Genomic DNA, 26,996 nt, shown 5'->3' with positions numbered 1-26,996 from the left:
AGATAAAAGAAGGGTATCCAAGGCAGCAGGAGCAGCAAGGACAAAGATACAAGATTTGAAAAGGTCTGCAAGACATCTTAGTGGTTTGCATGTAAAGTTATCTTGGGAAAATGGGGATGAAGAATAAGTAATAATACAATTAATTTCACACTTACTGTACATCAATTAGATTGCTAAGAGCTTCACATAGCAATCTTCATTATTCCTGGCAGCAATCCATGACTGGTATTCTTACTTTAGGAATAAGGACACTAGGGTTTTGGGAATATAAATTTTAGCTTAATTCCAAAGTCATACCGCTAGTAAATGTAGGTCCAGCTCTTGAATAAGGTCAGTCTGATAGTAAAGCCATTGTACTTTACCACTAAGGAACAGTCCTTTCCAAAGGTAAAAATGCAGGGTGGAGAGGGTTGTGTATGCTCTGTTAAGAAGTTTGGATTTTATTCATCTTGTTATAAAGAACAATGGAAAGGTTCTAGAACTGTTAAAAAAAAATTACCCTTTTAAAATTGGATTCTAGACCTTCTGGAAGCTGGAGTAACCAAGAAGGAACACTTTTCATTTATAATGAGGTAAAATTAAAGCTTGAATCAGAACAGTAGAACTGAGGACAGAGATGGAGGATGGATTCCATGAAGAGTTGGAAGATAAACAGGAAAATATTTGATGATTAATACATCAAACGAGGGAGAAAAAGATGAGAGTAATTCCAGGTTTGGGTGTATGGATAACGTGTGCTATGATTCTGGCAGAGACATGAGTTTGAATCAGAAGAAGGGTTATTAAGGCTAATTTTAACAGTAAGGAGTTCGTGACTGCCATAGACACCCAAGTGGCGAAGGTAAGTCACTTGAAATGAACTCTCAGTAGGTCCCAGGAGAGGCTGGATTAGGAGTCCTTTGATTTGAGCACCATTAAAGTGAATCATAAGACTTTCGAGGGAATGAGTAGTGGTGGCAGAGGGATCTGCCAGAGTGATGGGGAGGGACCAGTAGAGACAGTACTGGTGTGGAAGATGTGGTCATATGAACCATGGAGAGAATGGGAGAGGAGTAGTTAAGGACAGGGAGGGTGTGTCTTTCCTTCAAAGAGGATGTTGAGCCATCAGCCAGGCAGGAGGAGAACACAGGACAAGGCAAGCACAAGCACATATTTTTGTAAGTGGAGTACAAAGGACTGGTGGGGAAGGGGCTAAGATGGAGGGATGAAGAGGGCTAATGATGGAGACCCTGCAAACGACCGGAAGGGAAATGTGGACAAGAGAGACATCACTTCCTCTGAGTCAAGTGGGATGGAGGTGTGTTGGCTGAGAGCCAGGTTAATTTGAAAGCAAGCACTGGGAAAAAATTGCTCACATGTAGTTGCAAGTTGAGTTATAATTTTAATGATTTATGTGGTATCTCCTGTAGGTGATGATAAGTGACTCAAAAGCAGACTTCTCCCCTTCCTTACTGGGAAGTTATGTGAACTAACAGGTCGAATGGTCATCATCTTCAGGGAAACTTTGAAACCACGGGAAAATCATGTAGGAGCCCTCTCACGTTCTGTGCCTCTAACATTCTTCTGTAGGTTAAAAACAAACAAACAAAAAACAAAAAAAAAACAGAACCAAAAGGTTAATATGAATATAGTAAGGAATCCCTGAAGAGAATAATGAGATCCATAAAGGGGTTGAAATAGATATCTGTGCTTTACATTTATAAAATGCTTGAAGGCTTTTGTTTCCCATGTTCCCTCCTGGCCTCACTCCTGCACTCCTGCCGGCACATTGTCCTCACCACCTCCTCCTCACCTAAGCTCCTTACTGCAACACTCATCAACCCTCTTTCCTCTCAAAGACCAGGAGCACTTTTGCTTTTTTCCATCCCCATCTATTGTACATTACATGTGCATGGACGCATTTTATTTGCCCCATTTGATGTTATGTGTCTATAGTACAGGGAATGTCTACTTTTTCTTTTATCCTCCATGATCCCTCGCCATTAGCAAACACTGAAAACTTATTTACTAAATTAATAGGATTTCTATTTAACACATGACAAAACAAAGCTAGCTGAGATGAAATTAGAGGTTGTAAGTGTAGAATTTGTTCAGAGCTAAGCTCTTCCAGTCCCCAGGCCTCTGCTGTTGGCCGCTCTAGAACCGTTAAGCAAGTGAAAGTGAAAGAGAGAGAGAGTGAAAGCATGCAGAATACAGAAGCCCAGATGACCCAGGCAAACACCAGCTGAGTCACTTTTTACTCTCCTGGAAGCCAGTTGTTATGTCATTTATCTTTGTCACGGCCTATTTTCCCTTGTTACTCTCTGATGTGAGGGTCACACCCAACATGCCGAGCTAGAACTCTGGTTGTCCTTACACATATCTCTGATGGTGAAGAAATACATAGAGATTGCTAGGGCCCTGGCCAGGGCACTTGCTTTACCATATTCGCATGGCTATCCCATTTAAAACAAACCACTTCATGTACAGTCTTGCCTGAGTAGGTATAGGACTATCATCCATACTGCCCCTGTTGTACATTGACATATTTTTTTTAAGTTTATTTATTTTGAGAGAGAGAGAGAGAGAGTGCATGAGCAGCGGAGTGGAAGAAAGAGGGGGAGAAAGAATCACAAGCCAGCTTGAAGCTCTCAGCACAGAGCCTGGTGTAGGGCTTGAACTCATGAACCATGAGATCGTGACCTGAGCCAAAGTGGAATGCTTAACCAACTAAGCCATGCAGGTGCCCCACTGACAGATTTTAAAAGTTCTTTTGTGTGCACATCTTATTATAAATTAGTAAAGAAAGATCAAATAAAATACGTTTGGAAGTAGAAGAAGTTATGTATAATTACTGCCAGGCTGGGCCTTCTTCCTTAGTTTCCTCTATACCCACCTTAGTTTCTTTTTCCTCATTTGAAACTGGGTTGTTCTTAACTGCCAGAGCCCTCCATTCAAGTTATTAACTGAGAATAATTTAAAGTAGCACACTTACTAAGAATATTTGTAGTGTAATGGCACAGGACTCTATTGATAGCAGATTTCATTTACTGAGTTAAGTGGTGAGGGAAACTTTTTGCAGCTATTCTGCATAATATTTAGAAAAATTACATCATTATGGCAATAACTTATTATATCTAAAAATGAAGCCCACCCTGGATATGTAGTACATGACTCATACCAAAAAAAAGTCCTTATTATCATATAGGAATTTATGGTAGCATAGTGTTCAGATTTTACTTGGTTTACACATGGCTCTTTAATGGTTCCATTTTGATCTGTATCAAATATACAAGATATACAGGGCACCTGGGTGGCTCAGTTGGTTGAGTGTCTGACTTCGCTCAGGTCATGATCTCACAGTTCATGGGTTTGAGCCCCGTGTTGGGCTTTGTGCTGACAGCTCAGAGCCTGGAGCCTGCTTCTGATTCTGTGTGTCCCTCTCTCTCTGCCCCTCCCCTGCTCATGATCTGTCTCTGTCTCACAGAAATAAATAAATGTTAAAAACAATTTTAAAAAAAGACATGGTATTTGTCTCACTTCATGAAAATGTAAAATATACCCAGTAGCATCCCCCTTTGTTTGATGGAGATAAAGCTGAAACGGAAAGAAAAAGAAATCCCATTTTTGCAATGAATATTTTCCTGGCAGTAACTTGTTCTTTCGGTGCCCTTTATTTTTATAATTCTAACTTTAATAGATTTGAGAGTGTGTATCATTTTCATTGTATGCTGTTTAAAATTTCATTAGTGGAGTCTGTCTCTGGTATTGCAGATCTTATCTACGAAAGCCACTAAGACAAGAGGACGTGGAAAACTGAGGTGGGGGCTACCAGATGTGGTGTTCATTCCCTTGACTTATTTAGTCTTTCCTTCCAGTTATCTATAACATAGGCACTGGGTCAGTCCTCCTGACTTGCCTTTGAGAAAACAAGAACACTGACCGAAAATGTGTCACAATTGTCCAATGAGATGATATATCTTACCTGAGGCACAAAAACCCTTCATAGACAGTGTGCCTACAGTGAACAAACTGCCAAGGAATTCACAACCACCACAAAGATGTATCAATGCTTGGAACAGCCAGGTTACATTTATTTTGTGCCAAACAAACCAGAAAATTATAGTCGAGTAACTTCCTCTTTTGAGGAACCAAAAAGACAGTAAATATAGTTGAAAACAGAGAGACAGAATGCTGTCAAACTCGCAATAGGCCTAGTGAAGGGACGGTATCTCTGGGTTACGAGTTGTGGTTCCTCAGGAGGGATGGTTGGTCTGGAAAGAAGGCCCTGGATGAATTCCTCTAACTCAGTAGCTTTGAGAAAAAATCTCCATTTTTCTCCATGAGTTAGCTTGATCCATGTACTAATGTCTGGGCAAATATAAATATTTGACTTTGCATTTCCAAAGCTTCCTAATGCATTTTGGTGGTTACTTTTCTCCAGAGTTTTAGTTTTGGAGGAAATTGTTTTCTCCTCAAGATCATCAGTGGACTCAGGATAACTGGGCACTTTTTTTTGTTCTGCTGAAGAGATTCCGTCATCTGTAGAAGCCAATGTGTTCTTTAAAGTTTCTGGTTGTATGAGTTTGTGAAGTTGTTCTGTGGTCTCTTTATCCCTTTCCCCTTCCAGGACTTCTAAACAATGTATGCTGGAGGAAGAATTCTGGTTTTCCAGTTCTGTCACCTTCTTCTTTAAAGCATCAATGTCTTTCTTCACAGAGACGATATCTTTACTTACTGTGCATTGTTTGTCTTCCTTAACATTCACTCTGGTTTTCAGTATCTCCATCTGCTTCTGATAAAAGTCAATGTTTTCCTGGATTTTGGATACCACACTGACAACATCAGTCATTTGGCTGAGGAGTTCAATTTGGGCAGTTTTAATATCTTGGAGCATTACTGTAAGATTCATTTCTTCATCAGTACTCATGTCATCTTGATCACAGTCATAGGAAGTCATAGGTGGATGTCTAGTTGAATCTGGGTGCTGGTTCTTACATTTATGGTAAACATTTTTAAGAGACTGTCGGATCTTGTAGAGGTTTGAAGTCCACATCTGCCTAGCAGCAGCTTTTACCCTTTTGGTTTGAAGTCTGTACATCTTTAATAATAAGACAGGACTAGGAAACCTGAAAACAATCAATCAAACAGTATCAGAATGAAACGGTCTTTTTCTTACGATTTGTTGGATGCCTTTCCTGGTGACATCATAGTAGCCCTGTGGAGAACGTCAGGGACAATAGCAGGCACTCTTAGGTGGTTAGTTTCTTATAGGGCTGTCCAGCGGGGGAGCTCTGTGAAGTAATGGTCAACTGCATGGAATCCTTCATTTGGTGATCACTGATCTGGTGCTGATGTCACAATGGTTATTGCCTTAGGATACATTTAACCATAGGGCAGTGATTCTCAAAAGTTTTGGTCACAGGACACTTTTCTTTATAAGACTGGAGGAACACCTTTTTTATGTAGTTTATGTCAAATGATATTCCATCTTAGAAATGAAAACTTAGAAAATCTTAAGACATCAATTTGTTAAAATAAAAAAGCAATTAAACTTATTACATCTTAAGACAAATGATACTTTTTAATGAAAGATAATTATATTTTCCGAAAGAAAAAAGTGGGTGTCATTGTTTACATATTTGCAAATGGTTTAAATTCCTGGGTTAATGGAAGACACCAAGGTTCTCATATCTGCTTTTGCATTATTTCTGTTGTGATATGTTGTTTTGGTTGAAGGATATGAAGAAAAGAGGTCCTCACAGAGATATGTAAGTAAAAAAGAGAAAGTATTTTAATAGCCTTTTCAAATAATTGAAGATTTTATTCTTTCCTATTCTGCCAAAATTTGATAAATGGTATTTGTTTAGAAGTTAGATGCCATGTGTATGGCAATACTGTTACATTAAAATTCATTGGCCTATCTTCCATTTTGGATGTATGTGTAATACTATGCATTGGTTATTTGGAAAATAATGACTCACTGAATTATCTAGATCTTCCAAATGGTAACTTATTTTGTTGTATAATATCAAAATATCATATTCATTAATATGATCACCAATATCACCAGCAACGTCTTTGAGTATTGGGAAGAGGCCACACTCATAGTGGCAGTTAAGACTTTCCAAAATTCTAATACTAGCTTGAAATTTATTAAGCTTATTGACTATTTTTTTCCTGAAGTCACAGGCTCCCTATATCTTTCCCCACCTTCTTCTTTTTTTTTTTTGCAAAAATGATTGCCAAATACCCAAATATGAATACTATAGTTTGGTGTCAGATTTTCTTTCAAGTAAAAATGATGTTCTATGAAAAAAAAACCAGCTAATTCAGTTTGTAACTCAAATAAGTACTTTTATTGTAGACAACTATTGTTTTAAGTTTATTTTTTTGAGAGAGAGAGAGAATGTGTGCACCTGCATGTGTACACAAGTGGGGGAGGGGAAGAGAGGAGAGACAGAATCCCAATCAGGCACCACACCATCAGTGCAGAGCCCTACGTGGGTTTGAACTCATGAACTGTGATATTATGATCTAAGCAAAGATTATGAGTCAGATGCTTCACCAACTGCCCCACCCAGGCACTTCTGGAGACAGCTATTATCCTTTGGTAAGCAGCAGAAGTGCTCTATGTGTACTTCCCATTGTATCACACCATCACACCTGATACTAAAAAAACACACTGAAGAGTTGAGATTTAATAAAATTAAGTTTTTTACTGCTTCATCAAAGACATTCTGGAGTTAAACCAGCTTTTTTTTTTTTTGCATTCTTTTTTCTTTGATTGAGTGGAGGTAAAAAGTACACTCACTATTGGCACAGTTTAGGAATGCTGCTTTGGTTTGTGCTAAGGCACTGACAGTTTTACACACCATTGCTTTTGCAGTGCAATTTGCGACATACAAATGTCAATAGGATGAAAATGGCAAAAGTGCCTTAATATTATGTTTGAAATAATTTTGCCTTCATGGTCGGCCCATTGTATGCCTCACTTTGAGAGCCCCTCTTAGAATTTTAAGGTAACATTATACATTTCTCTTTATAGATTTTTCTAAATAATGGTACTTGAAATCCAAACCTTTTGAAGGAGTAAATATTTTATCTATTTTATATATTGAGGTAAAAACTTCGTTTTATTCTTTGGTCACATAGGAGTAAACATTTTAGAACTAAAATGATGTGGCAGCCATTTCCCTTATGGTACAGTCCCACTCTAGTAGGTAGGATATTCCTTCTTGGGTCAACATAAGTTCTAGCCCCCTTCTAAATCATTCTTTCTCCTATCTTTGCCTAATTGCAAAACCAGCTTTGACCTAGATTTTGGTGTAAACTCTGAATTCGGGCAAAAGTAACTTAAGAATTTTGGCTGATCATGTGATATCTGGGATATTGCTTTATTGTCTTATCTGTGAATCCCTGTTTAGTAACCTTACTAAAACTTCTAGAAACCTTTCTAAACTCTTGCTGGGGGAAAAAAGTGTTCTGGAAGCAGACTATCACAGAAATTGTATTTGGAGCCCGAAAAGGTAGCATTCAAAGCTGTCCTATTTACCTTGGCCAAGGCCATTCTATCCATCAAGCACTACAGACACTGTGCTTAGTGCCTATGAAGTTTTCAGAAGGCCAATGAAAATATTTGAAACTGGAAAGAAAAAAAAATGGGCTCAGAATACTAAAAGAAAGCTTCAAGTTTGAAACAAAGAATGCTTAATTAAATATCTCCAGAATATATTGTCATATCATCTTCACTGTTAAATTTAGTATTAAAATTTCATTACATTTGGAGGAAATTTGTAAATTAGGTATTCTTACTTTACAAGAATTCCCAATTTAGAAGGATTGCTTGTGGCAAATACTCCCTTTGGGTTAATAACAGCCAAGTCTTATTGGGTTATTACCACTGTTTTATATATTAGTTTATTTAACTGAAGTTCAGAGAAATCAAGTAATTTTCCTTTATGCTAAAAGATGGGTAAAGTCAAATTTTGATTTTGATTCTAAATCCAGAACCTCTGCTGTCACATAATCATGATAAAAATATGTATTTGTCAACTCAGAAAGAGATGGACGGACATTTCCTTTTTTGAGCAAAATTGTACTATATAGTTATAGAAGACATTTTGATTAATTTTTATTTGTTTGGTTATTTTATTATCAAAGCTACTTGAAGCAGAAATTTATAAAGGCTTGAGAAATTGAACTATTCCTAATTCAAGTAAGTAAAAATAAACAACTTACACATTTTTCTTGACTTATTGTAATAATAGTATAACAATTATAATAAAGAACAATAAACTAAAATTTTCAACAAAAAATATTTATACATACTGGTTATTTTTATAAAACAAATTAGTATATTTGATACAAACAGCAATCTATTGGGGTTTCAAATTACTTATTAATGTTAATGAAAGAAGCCTCTAGCCTACTGGGGGCTTGTTGGACAGCGAAACGCTGTAGTAGAGAGCATATAAGCCTGTTGATTTGGGTGAAGTTGTGAGAGCAGTCAGAAAATGAATGAAAATGGGAAATAAGCTGACTTATTTTCTTTGGGTTCCTCCCAGAGATATGGAGACATTTAGGAATAAAATAACTCTGGTAGACTGGAACCAAGTGGTGGGCTCCTACTGAGGGAAAATATCCTCCAGGGGACAGGCTTCTGCAGGAATGGTATTTAGGGCCAGAAAGGTTAGAGTACAAGGCTGTCCTGTTTACTAGTCCTGTACTCTTAGTCAAGTTACCAACCTTTCACAAGCATGTACAATGGGATACTAACAGCACCTATTTCATAGAGTGGTTTTGAGGATTAAAGTGCTCAATACTGACCACCTCCTTTTCACTCTTCTTTTTTCAAATGACAGTAGGAAATGGTTAAGTTTTAGGCTTTAGCTCTGCTCTCTCTCTCTCTATCTCTTACTCTACCTTTCATTTACTCATTCAATCAGGAGGCCACACCACCATTTGTATGACCAAGGCATAAAACTTGTGCTGTTCACCATTCAGTATACCATGCAGATAAAGCATTTGGATTAGGACACCAGGGGCTCCTGGGTTGCTTAGCCGGTTAAGTGTCCGACTTCAGCTCAGGTCATGATCTCATGGTCCATGAGTTTGAGCCCTGTGTTGGGCTCTGTGCTGACAGTTCAGAGCCGGGAGCCTGCTTTGGATGTGTTTCCCTCTCTCTTTGACCCTTCACCACTCATACTCTGTCTGTCTTTCTCTCAAAAACAAAAACAAAAACAAAAACAAAAAAACCACCAGAATGCAGCAAACAAGACCAGACAAACCAGCATTCTCTCTCCGAGTATGGCTCATACAACCAGTGATAGTATTGGGCCGACTGGCATTGGATAACCATTGGAGAGATGACTCTAATAATAGATAGTATTAATATGTAAAATGTTGGTGTTTTTGAATAAGTAAACTATAAATTAATTATGGTAGAATCAAGATATCTATATAAATTATGATAGAATAAAGATCATCTATATAAAATTGACATATTTTTAATATGCTTTCTTAAGTAGCAGAGAATGGAGTTGAATTATAGATTTCTGCTAGCACTTGGACATGATTTGTAACCTTTGTGTTTCACCAATAGTCTCATACTTTTGTTCAAGTATCCTTAGAGATTGTGATCATAAAAAAATTATTGAAGGTCTTTACTTTCCCAACAAAATTTGAGGGCCAGTCTTATAGGAATCTGAGCCTTTCTACCTGCATATCACCTGTCATGTGCCAAGTGAGATGACAGATTGATGGAACAGAAACCAGGAAGGTCTTTCAGATTTGAAGAGGGTGGCTGACTCAAGCAGATAAGACTGGGCTCATCAGAGAGCTCAAATCTGGTGCCATACAAGTAGTTATGATGACCCAAGGTGAAGTCATCCTCTTGTTCTACTTTTCTTTCTTTTCTAGTCATGGGGAGTGGAAGAGAATGAAATTGACATCAGAGCAATTGCACTGAAGCAAGGCAGGGATAGAGAGGAAAGCAAAGATATAGTGTCTGTAAGGCAGACAGAATCTTGAGCAGAGATGCAGCTGTAAGGAAGTAAGGAAGCCCAATGACATTGATATGGGAACCTGGAACAAGAGGGCCACTTCCACTCTGGGGTGTCAGTAAATGTTCACAATGATACTCGTAAGCATATGAAACTGGAAGCCAAAAGAATAAGCTTAAGACCTCTCAAGAAATGAGAGGATGATAATTTTCTTTTATATAATATTTGGTAATAATAATTTACTTTTTCATTACAACTGAAGTTGTGTGGTTTCTTTCTAGAAAATTCTCCATCCATTTTTTACTCAGGCAAACTTCTACTCATCCATCCAGGGGACATCCAGGGAATACTTTCCTTATCTTGCCTACTTGGATTCTCCCTGTTGTCTTACCAGTGGCCCTCTCTGCACTGACATGTTCTGGACCCCACCTAGCGGAGGTTGACTTACTGTATTGTTTTTGTTGGTGGCCCTCTCTCTCCCCCGGACCTTAGCTACTTGAGGCGAGAGACTTACTCTTCAACTGGGTGTTCTCACCATCACAAAGCCTAACATATGTTTGGTGTTCAGTAGATCTTTATTCAGTGAATGAATGAATGTACTTGTGGATGATTGTCAAAGTACATTGAGTCTCTCTCGAGCTATTTCTACTGAGGGCTACAGAACACATTGCTTGTCTCATAAAGGAGATCTGATAACTTTTCTTAGTCCCTGAAGGATTGCTTATCAATTTTGGGATCGGGATTTAATAATTGCTTTCTCAAAGACCTGAAGCAGTTAAATGGCAGGAGAGGTAAATTGAGATCAGATCAATGGAAATAATTATGCACATGGAAACAGCTATGCTATGGATAAGAAAGAAAGCCCCATAATGATGGTAATAGGAGAGGTGTTAATGACACTTATCCTACAGGTGACTAAGGTACCACGCATACTCCCCCCCCACCCCGTACTACATATTATTTCTTTCAGGCCTCTGGGGTACCACAGATAATCAGTGTATTCTCTAAGCCCCTGCAAAAATGCCTACGAATGCATTTGTCATCGACTTGGGTACTTAGGCACTTATCTCTATATTCATGTCATCTTATACTCTGAACTCCAAATTTAACTCTCTAGCTTATCTAGACATACCCTTCACCATTTACTTCCAGAACCCTGGGGGCACATTAGTATTTTATGTAATCGCTCCTCCCTGTCATCTTCCTCCAGTTCTTTCTGTTATGCTTGGCTCTCCCCAATAATATATTATATAAGATTGCTCTGTGTCTGTAATTCTCAACTTCACCTTTTGATTTCACTTCTCTGGTATTACCTTTATACCTCTGCTCCCTTTAACTTATGATTGACACTCTTTTTACAATGCTTTATAAGTCCTGATATGCACCATTGATATACCCATAAAAATAAATGGCCTGCAAAAGGAAGAGAAAGTGAAAGAAGTGTTTTGCTTAACCATTCACCTCCTTTCTTTAATGGGATTGCTGAATAAGTTCAGTGGGTTAGTCTATTTAAACACCTCTTTCATCGAACTTCTGTCGTGTAACAGATCTTTTTGGAAACCATGATGTGGTGAGAGCAGCTAAGGAGTAACGTGCCATCTTGTTCCTGAAGTTCACGGTACTTCATTTAGGGAACACCGCACATTATGGACCATCTAGTGACCACACAGAAAATGAAGATTTTAAAATGTAAACAAATCCCAAAGTTATAAAGTGTAAAAAACTGAAGATTACTTTTCCCATTTCTGATTATGAATGCTGTATAGTTTGCTGCGTTGTCATATTTAGGTATGTTATTATGTTAGGTTAGCCTTAATTTTAAGAAGAACTCTTTCAGTGTTTGGGTTTTAGATTGTAATGTTATTTTATAGTAACTTGGACTACAAAATCTAAGGATTATCTTCATTCTTAGTTTAAAGATTTTAAGATTGTAATGTGAAAAATTTCACTGGCTTTCCTTAATAGTTTTCACCTTGTAAGACATCTATTATTATGGCATTTTATGTTTCTGAAGGAATTTGCACCAATTTCTGTGTGAAGTGAATGTGTATTTATCCCTTGGCTCTACTTTTCCTTCTGTTCTTAGTTTGATCTCTGTCCATCTTGGGCATATTCCTTCTCATTCTATTTCATCTGTGCAAGGAGCACAGCAAGAGCCATGTGCTGATATGGACAGAGTGCCATGAGGGTTAATATGGAGATGTTTGCTTTATCCAAGGTTTTAATTTATGTAACACCTCTTATTTAAGAATTGTGACTATTATTACTATTATACATTCTTTCTGCAGTGTTTTTCCTCAGAAGTTTGATTTTAGAATTATTTCCTCTCTCTTTAGAATTTTTAAGTGTTTATTTATTTATTTTTGAGAGAGCTAGCGGGAGCAAGCAGAGGAGCAGCACACAGAAGGAGACACAGAGTCAGAGGCAGGATGCAGGCTCTGAGCTTAGCACAGAGCTCAGTGAGGGGCTTGAACTCACAAACTGTGAGATCATGACCTGAGCTGAAATCAAGATTCAGATGCTTAGCTTAATGGCTTCAACGACTGAGTCACCCAGGGGCCTCATTTCCTGTCTTTTAAAAAACTGTATGCATCTTTTCTCCTGGAAGGATTTGGATTACAACAATCTTATTCAACTTTCCAAATATATTATTTCTCACTCCACATTCTGATTACATGCAAGATAAAAAATGCCCAAAAGGCAATAAAAAACTGAAGGGCTTTTTTCCCCCTCTTCTCTACATAGGTTTTCCCAGCTGTGATCAAAGGGGGCAAGGATTTATTCATTGTTTTAAATACTGATTGAAGCCCCTCCCCAAAGGCTGCAGCAGCTGTTCCTGTTACACCAAAAGCAAACTAGAGCATAAAAGGTATTTAGGAATGTTTAGCTGTAAGATTGAGAATTTAACTTTTTGTGGGTCCATCTTTTTCCAGAAAGTTGAAGTCTTTTCCTGGTGGTCTTAATGCAATGTTACATATCAAATGACAGAAACAGAGAGTGACAAGGCAGTTCTGTTAGACACATATTTCAATAATTTTCAGCTTCATTTTTAGGCTAATGGTTATGATTCTCACTGTAACCTGTGAGAATTAATTACCACTCATTCTATTTAGGTGCGCAAGTTTCTCCTTTTGATCTAGTGTTCCATGATAGCAAGCTGATGTAAGCCCTTGGGCTATTTACATATTAAAATAGGTAAAAATCTTTATCATAACCTCCATTGGACTTTACATTTAAGTTTTTTAATGGCACTTAAAAAGAAAAAAATACAGATTTCTGGAAATGACATGTTTTTGTTATCAGAAATTAGAGCTGAAGTAAAATGGATGCCCAGGCTCATTGTAATGATTGGAAAAGTGACATAATTACTTACTACCTAGCAAAACAGAGGAGCGTAATTTTTTTGGCTTCAGTATCCCTTTGAGAATTCTGTGAAAGCTTCTCATGCTTCTTCCAGAAAGGACACCTCCCCCCCACCACACACAATTTTGCATATAATTTTTGGCGAGTCATAGATCTCTCTCCTCTCCAAAGGCACTTATAGAAACTATAAATTATAGGTTAATTTTACCAGATGAAAATCCCTGACAGTGAAGAATTCCTGACAGATCATTCAGGCTCCAGTATATCTTTATGGATGTTTGGCTTCTAAGGGGCCTGGGTCCGTTAGATGGTTTGGCTCAAGAAGTTGGAATAGGTGGAGGGCAGAGAGTAAAGGCAGGTGATTATTTGGAGATCAAAGGAAGGAGAGGTCGGTGCAATTCAGTGGCTTGGGGATGGTTTCAGTGAGGACCTTTAAGAATGAGTGAGATCAGCTCCTATGTGGAATTTAAGAAAGAAAACGGATGAACATAGGGGAAAGGAGGCAAAAATAAGATAAAAACAGAGAGGGAAACAAACTGTAAGAGGCTCTTAAATACAGAGAATAAACTGAGGGTTGCTGGAAGGGTGTTGGGTGGGGGATGGGCTAAAAGGGCAAAGGGCACTAAGGAGGGCACTTGTTGGGATGAGCACTGGGTGTTGTATGTAAGTGATGAATCACTGTTTACTACTCCTGAGACTGATATTACACTATGTGTTAACTAACTGGGATTTAAATTTAAAAAAAAAAAGAAAAAGGGAAAAAAGAAAAATGAGTGAGATCTGGATATATAAAAGTAAGAAGGGTCCTTTAGGCTTTATTCACCGTGACATGAGGGGCTCTACGTGCTTTGTTCTTCACTGTGCAACACACACACACACACACACACACACACACACACACACACACACACACCCCTCAGTGTATATGTATAGGCTTTCTATAAATATAAAGATATCTATATAGATACAGTGCTTTGTGCTTCATTTCAAGTGAGGGGCTTGAGTCAGAGCAATGGCATCAACCCAGGCTGGGGTTCCACTTCGCTTTTGATGCAGAGTGACAGAGGGGAATGTCAGCTGCTGGTCCAGTTAGCTCTAGTGGTCAATGGGGAGGAGCATGACAAGTGTTTTAGGAGTTACAGGGAGGCCAAAGCTGCAAATTTAAATACTTAATTTGATTGCTCAGGAACCAAGAAGCAACAGAAGTGATCTATCCAGTATTTCATGATGAATTTCTAATAGGCTTTACGACTAACCCTTGGGAGTAGCGATTCCAAACTGGAGAACTGGATCCTACAACCACTGCCCTCACGGCAGGGGCTTACGTTGCTCATGATGCCGCCTGTGGTTTGCAGTCCTCACCAGAGGGCTGCACCCAATTCCACACAGCAGGAGGAGAGAGGGAAGGCCTTTGTGGGGCAACTAAGTTATTTTCAATTTCGACTTCTCTCCTCTCCTCTCTCAGTACCATTTTAAAAGGAGGTGTTATTGTCAAACACGGAAGCTGCTTCATCCCCACCTCCGCTGCTTTTCTAGCCTCCTCCCTCCTCTTCCTACTTGACCGTGTGGGTTCCCCGCCTGCAGAGTCATTGCTGCAGTGGAGTGAGTCAGCTTGTGGCTTTTCTTTGTTCCCAGATGTAATTTAAACATTAGTGATTAGTTCATTAAATCCCAAGCCACTGGTGAGCATTTTCTTTTTTCTGTCTATATAATTTTGCATATCTATACATATATTTGTCTGTCTTACACATCTAATGCAAGTGACAAGTGTTTCCCTCTTAAAAGGTGGACTTTACCCATGGCAGAGCTCTGATTGTTCCTTACTGATTGTTGTGAATGAAATGATCATACCGTGAAGTGCCTGAAGCCCAACGTGTTCCAAATGAAGAGCTCAGACCATGTCCCAGCCCAGTCACATGGCATGTATCTGTGTTGTGTGTGTGTGTGCGTGTGTGTGTGTGTGTGTGTGGTGAGACCCCCTTTCTCGGACTTCATGGTTCCACCAGGAGAGGCAATAATCAAATATTAGTAACAGCATGTTACTTCTGTCTTTCCATCCCCTCAGAGGAGCCTTTGCTCATCAACATCCTCTCTTCCTTTGTCTTTGGGGTTTGCCTCCTTGCTGAGAGCTCTTAATTCTGTTCCCCTTGCCCTGAGCCTGAGGAGCCCAACCATGGCAGATTCTGATCTGCTTTGCCCCTCCCCACCCGTATCATGGAGTGAGGGTGGGGCAGAAGCCGGAGAATCAATCCAATTATGATACTGGCTATTAAGAAGACCATGGTCGCCACACATTTATGCCACATCCATCATAAGGGTAATATTTTTTTCTCTTATTTGCTGTCCTCTCCTGCCTGTTTCAGTTGTGGAAACTGGGAGAAGGAAAACAGCATAATTTATTCACCTTCTCATACACCCAGTGAAATAGGCTCATTTTTAGTTATTACGAATTTGGATGACATTACTGAGCTTACTGTTTTAGAGAAGCCCAGGGTAAAGCCTATTTAGAATGGGTTGCATTTGATGGGAAGCCTATGAATTTGAAATTTTGATTTTAGGTACAGGGTTTGTAATTTAGTATGACTAGACATTTTTTTTGTTTCTTCGTTTCCATTATAAATATGAGAAAAATCATACTGACCCACTTTTTTAATAGAGCATTGTGAAGAGTAACCTGAAATTGTCAGGTATAGGTGTTGGAAACAGTTTTTTAAAATATTCTATGCCATGCCCCCTGTTTCCTTATTTCTGATAAAGGAATGGTAGTACTTCACAGAGTTGTTGAGGGGATTACATTAAATGAGAAAAGATGTATGAGAAACCTCTGAGTACCTGGCCCATCATAAGCATTCGATACCTGTTTGATAATTTCTGATGGTGTGCCGGGCGCTGTCATAGAAAGGGTATTCTTTATGAGTCAGTGAACTCAGCAACCTGGCATTTTGCTCTTCAAGATAAAGCAGTTTCAAAAGAAGGAAAAAAAAGTCGGTCTGTTACTGGTGACCTTATCTTTTCCCTTTCTATCCTCTAAATTTCTCATTTCATTTTTATTTTTTTAAGTTTGTTTATTTTGAGAGAAAGAAAGTGCAGGTGGGGGGAGGGTCAGAGAAAGAGAGTGAGAGAGAGAATCCCAAGCAGGCTGGCACTGTCAGCACAGAGCCCTACTCAGGGCTGGAACCCACGGACTGTGAGATCATGACCTGAGCGGAAGTCTGACGCTGAACTGACTGAGCCACCCAGGCTCCCCACTCTTTTCATTTTAAATTTAACCTATGCTACTTGATTCTGTAAGATCTGGTTCTTGATGTTTCTTTGTAATGAAATTTCCTTTTATTTTTTAAAATATTTTTTATGCTTATTTATTTTTGAGAGAGAGAGCACACATAGGGGAGGGGCAGAGAGAGAAAACTAGAATGTGAAGCAGGCTCTAGGCTCTGCACTGTCAGCGCAGAGCCCAACTCAGGGCTTGAACTCACAAACGGTGAGATCATGACCTGAGCTGGTGTCAGATGCTTAACTGACTGAGCCACCGGGTGCCCCTGAAATTTCCTTTTAAAATTGTTGATACTGATTTAAGAAAAAGGAAAAGCCAGAGTCTGCTGCTGCCTTGTTCTCTTGTTGGCATCTCCTCCTCCTGTGAAATCAGCTGGCTTCAGGACAGAGGCAGAGGCTGGGGAAGCTGTAAGGTGGCTCACGCTGCCCGACTAGTCTGCACTGAGTTTGCGCTACAAAAGGAGAGAGACAGAAACGTTTCAAGCCACCTCAAAATGTTCTTACCTCTCTGTCCAGAAGGTGAAACAAATATCACCAAATGTCCCTTAGTTTCTTTGCTGTTCCAGTGGAATGGCCAAACTTTCTTTCTGTAAGTTCTCGTGAACCATAACTTAGGTTTTGGGAGTAGAGGGCAGGAGCTGAAGTTCAAACCCTGACTCTTGTTATGTCTCCTGCTTTGCAATGGCTCCATCTTCCTAGCGATGTGCCGTGGAAGAAGGAAGACTCCTGTATAAAGAAGATCTGCAGAATCACCATCTTGAGCAGTTACATCTCATCCCCAGCCACCTCGTCTGGTAGAGCACAGTAGTCTCCTAGTAGGGTCATGATTTAAAAAAATATCAAAGGAAGGAATTTTTTCTCATGTTTTATGATCTGGGCCTACTGGGTCTTGTTTGCTTCTTCATTATTTATGGCAATAAAGAGACCACCTTGCCTTTGTGCTGGGAGAAGGAGGGCTTCTTCCTTTGACAGGCCTTCGGAGGGCTTGTCCAATGCAAGTCTGACTGCCTGGAGTCTGCCGTGGTAAGGTGGTAGGGAGCTCATCATCAGAAGGCTTTATTTTTGTGCCGCCATTAACCTTATTTCTGTAAGGGAACACATCTCACTTCCTGGGTGTCATGGTGATCTTCAGAAAAATGAAGGGACTAGACTCACTTCAATTCCAATATTAGAAAAGGTATACCTTAAGTGTTAGAAGGTGTGTCTAATTAACTTTCAGATTTCTGAATTTTAAAAAAAGTCCTTGTTGTATTAAATATTCAATATTCTATTATATACCACATTCATAATGTAAACCCACTTTTATATACTTATTAAGCTTAAAGCTTTTAAAATAAATCACTTGATTGTTATTCACAATGTGGTTATTAACTGATTAAATTAAATATTTATCTATTTAATTGAGAACTATCCTAGGCCATATAAAATAATTCAGGAATTGGAGACTTTTTCTCCATGTATTAGAAACATACAAATAATCTGAGACCAGCACATCCAAGGTCTCTGCTTTTAATTGGGTCTAAGATGCACAGTTTTTCACATTTTAATATCATTAAAATTGTAATTTGCCTTACAATAGATAGTATCTTAACATTGTATTATAGATTTAATGATGATGCTTTTCCTTTTTAAATGATAGTTAAAATAATAACATTATTACATCATTACAATTAAGTGCATCCTAGATTTATTGAAGTAGACAGCAAATATTAATTTACTGTAAATACCCAAATTTAAGACTAGCTTTCTAGTCTTACATAAATGTATCATATATGTTAATCCTTAAACTTAACTGAGCCTTTAATGAACCTAATATATCCTAAAATAACCATTTTAATGACACAAGGCTATATTGAACATTTTTCATTCAGTGGAAGTTCCAACTAGAACCTAAGCTGGGATTTAACATGTCCAGGCATGTTGTGGGAACCTGGGCATGCATATGAGATGTTAACATATATGAATTCATTCATATGGGGTATTCTTCATTGTGTATTGGTTTGATATGATTTCAAATCCACTTGTTTGTGACATAAATGAAGTTTGTTTTCATCTGCTTGTTCATGACAAAAACAAAATGGGGAAAAACTTGTTTGGATATATGAGTGAAGTAAATTGTGTGAGGATGCCATCATGTCTGTTCTCAGAAGTCAGTAGCTCAGCTGCTGAGAGGTCCCGCTTGGGGGCTTATTGACAAAAAAATTTATGAAGAAATAACTCTGGCAAAGGGACATTTTGATTATAAATACTGATACTTCATGAGGGCTGTCAGAGAATGTTCTGTCCAGGCAAGGCAACATTTTGTTGATCTAAATAGCTCTCCAAAGACCTTGGTGCAATTAAGCTTCTGCAATGGTAAAGACAACTCTTCTACCAGCAGTGGTGAAATCCAAACAGTGGCCCATGGTGGAGCGGGGGAGGACCTGCCAGTCTGTCAAGACCAGTGCACTCATTCCCTAGCAACAAGCTCTAGCAACAAGGGACTTTTACTTTTGCACTGGCAGCTGGACATCAGCTCGCTCTCTCGCTCTCTCTCTCTCTCTCTCTCTCCAACTTGTACAAAGGTGCATCTCAACTAAATTTGGACTTTCTTCCTTTCATCTTCCCTTGCCTGGAACAACAGAGTGATTAATCTATCATTGATGTGGAACATGTTATTTCTTTATTATTTTCTTAAGAGACATTATGCTGTATACTACTGGCTTGTGAAATTCCCATAGCAAAATCTGTGTTAAATAAAGACAGAGACAAAATTAGTCTCCGAGCATCATTTGCCTCCTCAAGCAAAGCATACTTGGAGGAAGGAGAATGTTTTGTTTCAGTGTCTGTGACTGGACACAGGCATGTCAGTTGGTTTTACTGGAAAGCAAACACTGAGATAAGGAGTTAGGAGTACAGGCTTTTGGGGAAACATCTGTGAAAGATCAAAGCAAGGGGAATTGCACTGGGCATGGAAAGCCTACTGATCTGACAAAGTCTTGGCCAGCCCAACTGGGGAGCTCTGGAGCAAAGATTGTCCATGAGACTGAGTCCCCTGTTGAGCAGAAATGTCGTTGTCCTAGTTCTCACTCTACTCAGACTTTTTGCCCATGAAGAGCATGAGGTGAAATCTTGAAAGCTGGCTTGCTCTTGAGCAAGTTATAGCTGGAGGATATCTGCGAACTGCAGTCCTTGTAGGTAAAATATAAATTCTTTCTTGGTGGGAGATCTGAGAACTGCCCTGGACAACACACTGTCTATCCTAGCTAGGAGTTTATATCCAAGGGCTTATGTCTGAATCCTGGAGTGAGAAGTGTGACAACAGCTGGGTAGGGTCTAAGATTTTGCTCTTCTTGCAAGCTGACAGGTTAGCCTGGCACAGTGTCATGGATGCTGACAGAAGACATGAGGCTCCTGTGTTAGAGACAAAGGACTTGATTACTCATGGCACAGTAGATAGCTTGTTTGCCTGTTCCCACAGGGTGATATAAATAGGACTGGTTGATGCCCGCACATCCAGTGGGGTACGTTACAGGAGAAGAATCTCAAGCTTGGGGAATCTGCATCATTCATAAAGGATTATAATAGGCAGAGAGCCTGCCTGACTGTTGCCCCAGCAAATCTGTCCCTCACTCCAGCGTCGGGCATTCTGTCTTCCAAGGCTTTTGGCTATGCAGATATCCTTTAAAACATAATCCAGAACAAAGACAACCAGTATATGTACTTCCAAGATGTGCACAAATACAGGAGACCCATAGAGAATCGGTTCCCAAAAAGTTGCTCCAGTTACCAAAGGCAGAATTTGTATAAGTGGCTCAGGAAAACGTGGGCACAAAGCAGAGAGACAGCTCTGTGTTCGTTCTAAAGCAACTCTTGACATACAGCAGGGAGGAGGACATTCTTCCTACTTACTGCAGCACTGAGAGACTTCAGTTCAGGGAGAATTATGGGGAGGCCAGCCCTGTAGGCACCCCACATGTTTGCAGTTTGAGGAGCACCAAAAAACAGCATTACTGGTATGAACATCAGCACTGGCATTGACTTTCGTTGTCAGCATGTGATGGTGGCAATGTGGGCCACAGCTTGGAAACCATGAGAAGATTGTGAAAACCTTGGAGATACTGTTCCAGGACCTCTAGAGGTAGTTGGGCAGGGAGTCAGGGGCTGGCTTTTCATGGGACCAATTTCTGTCTCCTATACAGGTGAGAAGAAGAAGCAGAGGAATTTGAGATGTAACCATTAATCCATCCTACTAGGCACCCAAATGCTGGGAGACCCGTCTGAAGGAAACTGGGTCAGACTGGCGGTGCTTATTCAGTAGTGCTCACGGGATCTTCGATGTATGAATGGCTATATTTAGCAACTCTTTTCAGCCTAATTATAGTTGGCAGTGTGTCTATTTCCATTTTTGTCCCTTAACCTTCCTTTCTCCAGAATGCTAAAGGAAAGACTGAGTAAGCAAATAATTTCATCTAATTAAAAAAGAAATAAGGTTTTAGAATTAATGAAGGGATTTCAAAGGCATGTTTGAAAACTCCATCTAATATTTACTTCCTCCTTGAAGCTGGTTTATCCCAGATTATAGTGGTTTCTTCCTTCATCAACTGCTATGACTAATTCTAGGGGTGGCAAAAATGCTTCAGCACATGTACGTAATCATTTGGGAGTGTCTGGCTCGAGACCCTTGTTGAGAATTTGTGACACCATGTCCCAGCTCTTGGGAAAGGCAGCTGTGAGCAGTGTGGGCCATGGAGCTTGCATTTATGTGGAGCAGCATGCCTGTTACATATTGAATAAAACCCGACCAGTTCTTTAAAAGGTTTTCCACAGAAGCGAGCTTTTCTTTACACAGAAGCAATGAAATCTCATGAAACAAGTGTTCCTTTTCCAAACAAGTTGGGAAAACATTGCAAATTATGGAACTCTTGGGAACACCCAATGAACATTATCATAACAAAGACTATGAGAAATCATGCATTAAAGAAACCTGCTTGAATATATATAATCTAGAATCTTCATTTTCTTTACTACAGAACATATATTCTCCATAATATTCTAACAAAGTATTCATCACCTAAGACCCTGCAGTAATCTTTGCTTTATTCTCTAGTGTATAATAGAACTCTTAAATTATTTACCTTTTCATCAATTGGCTTATCTTTCCCTGCAGCTGAACTATAAACTTGTTGAGAACAGGAACTATGCGCTAAACTTCTTTAATGCGTTACAGAATCTAAATCAATGCCGCGTTCATATGTGGAGTTCAACACGTATTTCTTTTTTACGTCTAAAACTTAAGTTTATAGTAGTTCCCCCTTTCTGCAGTTTTGCTTTCTGCCGTTGCAGTTACCCTCCATCAACCATGGTCCAGCAGCAAATAATTCTGCTTTTGATATACAGTTTTAAGCTCAGCAGTAGCCTGTCACCGTGTCCCAGCACCCACGTCATTCACCTTACTTTATCTCGTCACATAGGCATTTTATTGTCCCCCCTCATCACAAGAAGGGCGAGTGCAGTGCAATAAGATATTTTGAGAGAGAGACCACAGTCATGTAACTTTAATTACAGTGTATTATTATAATTGTTCTATTTTTTTATTAGTTATTATTGTTAATCTCTGACTATACCTGGTTTATAAATTAAGCTTTATCATAGGTGTGTGTGTGTAGCAAAGACATAGTAGACCGAAGGTGCAGTATTATCTGCAGTTTCAGACATCCTCTGGAGGTCTTGGAACATGGTCTCTGAGGATAAGGGGGCTGCTGCATCATAGTAATGATCATGGCTGTAGATACTTCACAGATTCACTGGTGTGTTCCCAGCACTTAGCATATTGTTAGAATTTTTAGAGTTGAATGGAATTTGTTCCACATTAGAATTATGTATTTAAAATTTTTTTTAATGTTTTATTTATTTTTGAGAGAGAGAAAGAGACAGAGTGTGAGCAGGGGAGGGGTAGAGAGAAAGGGAGACTCAGAATCCCAGGCTCTGAGCTGTCAACCCAGAGCCCAACGCCAGGCTTGAACTCATAAACTGTGAGATCATGACCTGAGAGGAAGTTGGATGCTTCACCAACTGAGCCACCCAGGTGACCCTAGAATTATGTATTTTTAAAATTTATTTATTTATTTATTTGTTTATTTACTAAGAGAGAAAGAGAGGCAAAGAATATGATCAGAGGAGGGGCAGAGAGGGAGGGGGACCAGCATCTGAAGCAGGCTCCATGCTGACAGCAGAGAGCCCAATGCAGGGCTTAACCTCAAGGGCTGTGAGATCATGACCTGAGCTGAAGTTGGATGCTTCACCGACTGAGCCACCCAGGTGCCTCTAGAGTTATATATTAAGACAAATGATAAGATAAAATGGTTCTTGAACTTAAGAGGCCTAGAGGGTTTTTTTTTTTTGGAGCAATTTAAAAATTTCATTTATTTTCACTTTGTTTCCAGCTTTATTAAAATATGATTGACACATAACATTATATTAGTTTAAAGCATACAATATGATGATTTGATGCACATATGTATTGCGAATTGTTTACCACAATAAGGTTAGTTAAGACATCCTTCACCTCAATTACTCATTTGTTTTTGTTATGGTGAGAACATTAAAGCTGTATGTACCCTAATAGTAACTTTCGAGTATCTGATGCAGTAGTATTAACTATAGTCACCATTCTGTTCCTGAAACATATTCATCTTTTAACTGAGAGTTTGTATCCTTTGTCCAACATCTGCCTCCTCCCCCCCACCCCCACGCCACACACACATCCCCCATCCCTCTCCCCCTGGCAATTACGATTTTACTCTCTGTTTTTATGAGGTTGGTGTTTCTAGATTCCACATATAAGTGAGATCAGACAATATTTGTCTTTCTGTGTCTGACTTATTTCCCTTAGCATACTGTTGAGACAGTGTCTAAATAAAGACAATGGGCTTATGTTGCAGCCCCAGAGAATGAAGTAAGAATAGGTAGAACTCTCCAGAGAGTGCTGGCTTCCCTGGAACGGGTTATCTGGGATGGACTCCCTTCTGGATGGAACGTGCTGTTTGCCTGGATGCTCATGAAGCAGTATATAGCAAGTGGTGAAATGCTTTTTTCCTGGCTAGACTGCCTAAGTTCAAGACTTAGCTCTGCCACTTGTTACCTATATGACTCAAGTCAATCTCGACTGCTTATCTAGAAAATAGAATAAAAAGAGTGCACAGCTTATAGGGCTATTATGGGCATTCAATAAAATATTTGAAGAGTTTGACACCATACCTTTCACTGATAGAAGGCAGAAATCAATACATGTAATCTGTTATTTTTGCTAGGGTGAATTAGAAAGAATATAGAAGGATCTTTAACTTTTAAATAGCAATGTGCTGGAGTCCAGCTCCTGCAGGTCCAGGGTTCCCCCGAAGGATGATGGTGTAGGCCAAAGAGAGAGTGAGAGAGCCTTGTGTTTCGTTCTGATCACCAGACAGGCACCCTGCCCATCTGGCAGGCATCTCTACCATTCTGGCAGGCATCTCTGCCCTGTCTGGTTCTCAAGCTTTATTTATGGCAAAAAGTACAAGAACCAGAAAAAGCAGTAAATGATTTCTCATAGAATAGTTTTACAATTTTCCAGTACATGGGTTCTGCAGAAGTTACAATTCTAGTAGTAATGATTGTCATAAAAAACTTAGCTATAGGCACTCATGATGTCATAGGTATTTTTACAAAACCTCAGGTCTAGCCTTAAGGAAGTGACCTTTAACCAAGAGGCAAACAGCATTGTTTAGTAAAGGTCAGTTTTTTATGAGTAAGGGTCATTAGGCTGTTTATAACTCTAAGAGAAAGTTCCCAGAAAAACAGGTTCTCAGGAGACATAATGCTTGTTCTCACAGTCCCAAAGATGATTGATACATTTTATGGCAGTAGTGACTTCCATAAAGACATTCAGGCCCAGAAGATGGTCAGTTATCAGTTAGTTGCTTAGGGGAAAATTATATGTTGCATTAGGGTATATCTAGTTTACTCATCTTTTCCCTGACCAGGAGCAATCACGCCTCAGGGACAGGGCAGGGGGACAGGCCACTCCTGACACTAATCAGCAAAGCACTCTGAGGTGTGGTGCCCAAGCAGAAATGAAAAGTTTCAAGAGGGTAGATTTTGGGAGCTGTCTGGGGGCAAGAGACCGTGCAAACTTGCCGTACCCTCACCAGGAATTCTCACTCTACCAGTGAGTTCAGGTAGCTCCCAACAGCAATGTTCTTTTCATAGATCATCGCATAGATCTTTTCCTTTGATGTTTTCAGATGTCTCTTTCTCAGTCTTTATCTACTTGATTACACTATGTTGTGCATAGCACTATGATCAGTCCCATTTGTACAATCAATTAAAATCATACTGTAACGTATGGCTTTACTTGAAGGCAAAAGTCACATCCTAGTCTTTCACTAGCCAAGCCAGCACAAAAGTAGTTTAATGCTCACTAAATGTGTATTAAACACTACTTTAAAATGTTTTAAAATATATTAAACATTAGAAATAAGCAAAAAGCTTCCCCATGTGATTATGAATTAAGAGGTAACTGGTTCTTTTAAGTACAGTAGGATATGTTAGCTGGCCAGATACCTGAATTGCTGCTTTGTATATTTTCTTATAATATATGTATACTTAAAGCTTCTGTTATTTTGGATATTAACTATGCTAGGATAAATTTCTCTGAGCGTACTTTTAGAATTGTCTCTGTTTTCCAACTCCCAAGCATTTAATTGCTTTTTAAAATAGCCATTTTTCTCTTTTCTTTTTAAAATTCATTATTTCCTCCAACAGTACCAATAATTCTTTCCAATTTAACACTGTCAGGTTTAGGATTCTGCATTTTAATTAAAACAATTCTTCTATTGTATTACTAAAAATATCATAGATGACTGTACCAAAGATTCATAAACATCCCATTTGTTTCTCAGTATTTGTGTTGGCTATTTAGGATTTACTCAGTTTAGACAAAGCAGGAACTGAACACCAGCTTATGTTTTTTCATGTTCCCTCATAAGCCATGAGATCTGTTTTGGAGCTTAGCTGGAGGACTGTCCCTCAGAACACTATTATTCTTCCTGGACCAGAAACACATAGCAAGCAAGAAATAACTCAATAAACCTCCTGAATCTTTGCTATATTTTAAGAACTCGTTGTTATATCTGAACACCTCATAGCAATTTTATGAAACCTGTGCTAACATTATTTTACTGAGATCCTAGAAGCCTAGGGAAGTTGAGAAACTCACCCAAGGTGAAATTGCAAGTAACTGATTGAAGTAGGATTTAAGTCTAAAGTTTAGTCTGCTCTGAGTCTACAGTTTTACCATTCCTCTATGCTACCTTTCCCCCATAACTTTTGAAACAGTAGTACACTTTTATAGTTAAAATATGAGTGATTGGGCAGAAATAGGCCATTCTGGACTACTCATGCTGCCAGATATTGGAATACTTTTCCCTTTTTCTCATGCATGCTCCAACTCTCCAGATACATTTTAATCATAAAAGGAACAAAAATGGTGGGGCTCCTGAGTGGCTCAGTTGGTTAAGTGATCAACTTTGGTCCATCATGATCTCATGGTTCATGAGTTTAAGCCTCACATTGGGCTCTGTGCTGTCAGCTTGGAGCCTGGAGCCTGCTTCAAATTCTGTGTGTCTCTCTCTCTCTCTCTGTCCCCCTCCTTTCACTCATACTTTGTCTATGTCTCTCTCCCTCTCAAAATTAAGTAAACATTAAAAAAAGAAACAAAAATGGTTCACTGTAACTTTTAAAAAGCTGCAGTTTGTTCTCTAGACTTGAGTCTAGTTCTTCTCTTTCACATTCACTCAACACCTACTGAAAACTCCCATTCATGTTGAGTCAAGCCAGTGAGGTGTATAGACAGTTCTAACACTTATAAATTAGACAGTTGGGAGGACTACCATTGTGTAAATCTTCCTTTAAAAGTCAGAATTTGAGGTTTAAATAAATGACTGTCTTGACTACCTACTGATTCCCTGTGAGACTAAGTTTTCATATAATTGACTCATCTGAGCTTTATTAGTCATCTCTAAAGCAAGTAGAACATAAGGAAGAAGAGAAGACTTAATTATTTTATTTATGTTTTAAAGTCTTTCAAAAACATTAGTGGAAGTGTGTGGGTTTTTGTTCACTATTAGTTTTTTCCTTAAGAGCTCTAAGACTAAATTTGGTTTCTATCTGGTCAGTGTTTTGAGAATACTTCATCAAAAAAAAAAGCTCACAAAGTGATAACTTGGAAAAAAAGAAGGCAGAAATATTTGCTTCTGAGCATTCCACCATATGATAAGAAGATTCTGCATAAATCCTGCATTAGAAAGATTTTCTTAACATCACTGAGCTTGCAGGGAGAAAGAAAGATCTCCAAGAACC

General features: G+C 39.0%; 1 protein-coding gene and 3 long non-coding RNA genes across 7 annotated transcripts in view; 1 reads left to right on the top strand and 3 right to left on the bottom strand.

Moving 5' to 3' along the window:
- LOC115291694 overlaps positions 1–259 on the bottom strand; it is a 32,055-nt gene extending 31,796 nt beyond the window's left edge. For all 3 annotated transcript variants that reach the window (XR_003908623.1, XR_003908625.1, XR_003908624.1), the window contains exon 1: positions 156–259. This is a non-coding gene — a long non-coding RNA (uncharacterized LOC115291694). The remainder of the gene's footprint in view (positions 1–155) is intronic.
- A 259-nt stretch (positions 260–518) lies between these two features.
- LOC115291695 overlaps positions 519–26,996 on the top strand; it is a 50,323-nt gene continuing 23,845 nt past the window's right edge. For both annotated transcript variants that reach the window (XR_003908627.1, XR_003908626.1), the window contains exon 1: positions 519–572. This is a non-coding gene — a long non-coding RNA (uncharacterized LOC115291695). The remainder of the gene's footprint in view (positions 573–26,996) is intronic.
- On the bottom strand, positions 1,362–5,291 carry LOC115291693. Its single transcript, XR_003908622.1, has 2 exons — positions 5,159–5,291; positions 1,362–1,563 (listed from the first exon to the last, which is right to left on the bottom strand). It is a non-coding gene; the product is annotated as an uncharacterized LOC115291693 (long non-coding RNA).
- Positions 4,042–5,111, bottom strand: CCDC54 (coiled-coil domain containing 54). Its single transcript, XM_029939231.1, has one exon. It carries the CDS (start codon positions 5,078–5,080, stop codon positions 4,100–4,102), a length of 981 nt encoding a protein of 326 aa, XP_029795091.1. The 5' UTR covers positions 5,081–5,111; the 3' UTR covers positions 4,042–4,099.

This window comes from Suricata suricatta, chromosome 5 (assembly GCF_006229205.1).
Source record: "Suricata suricatta isolate VVHF042 chromosome 5, meerkat_22Aug2017_6uvM2_HiC, whole genome shotgun sequence".
NCBI lineage: Eukaryota > Metazoa > Chordata > Mammalia > Carnivora > Herpestidae > Suricata > Suricata suricatta.
This window is presented reverse-complemented; position numbering and strand designations above follow the sequence as displayed.

Excerpts from the sequence above, each read along its gene's own strand:
- CCDC54 (XM_029939231.1), bottom strand. The coding sequence starts at position 5,080 with ATGTACAGACTTCAAACCAAAAGGGTAAAAGCTGCTGCTAGGCAGATG.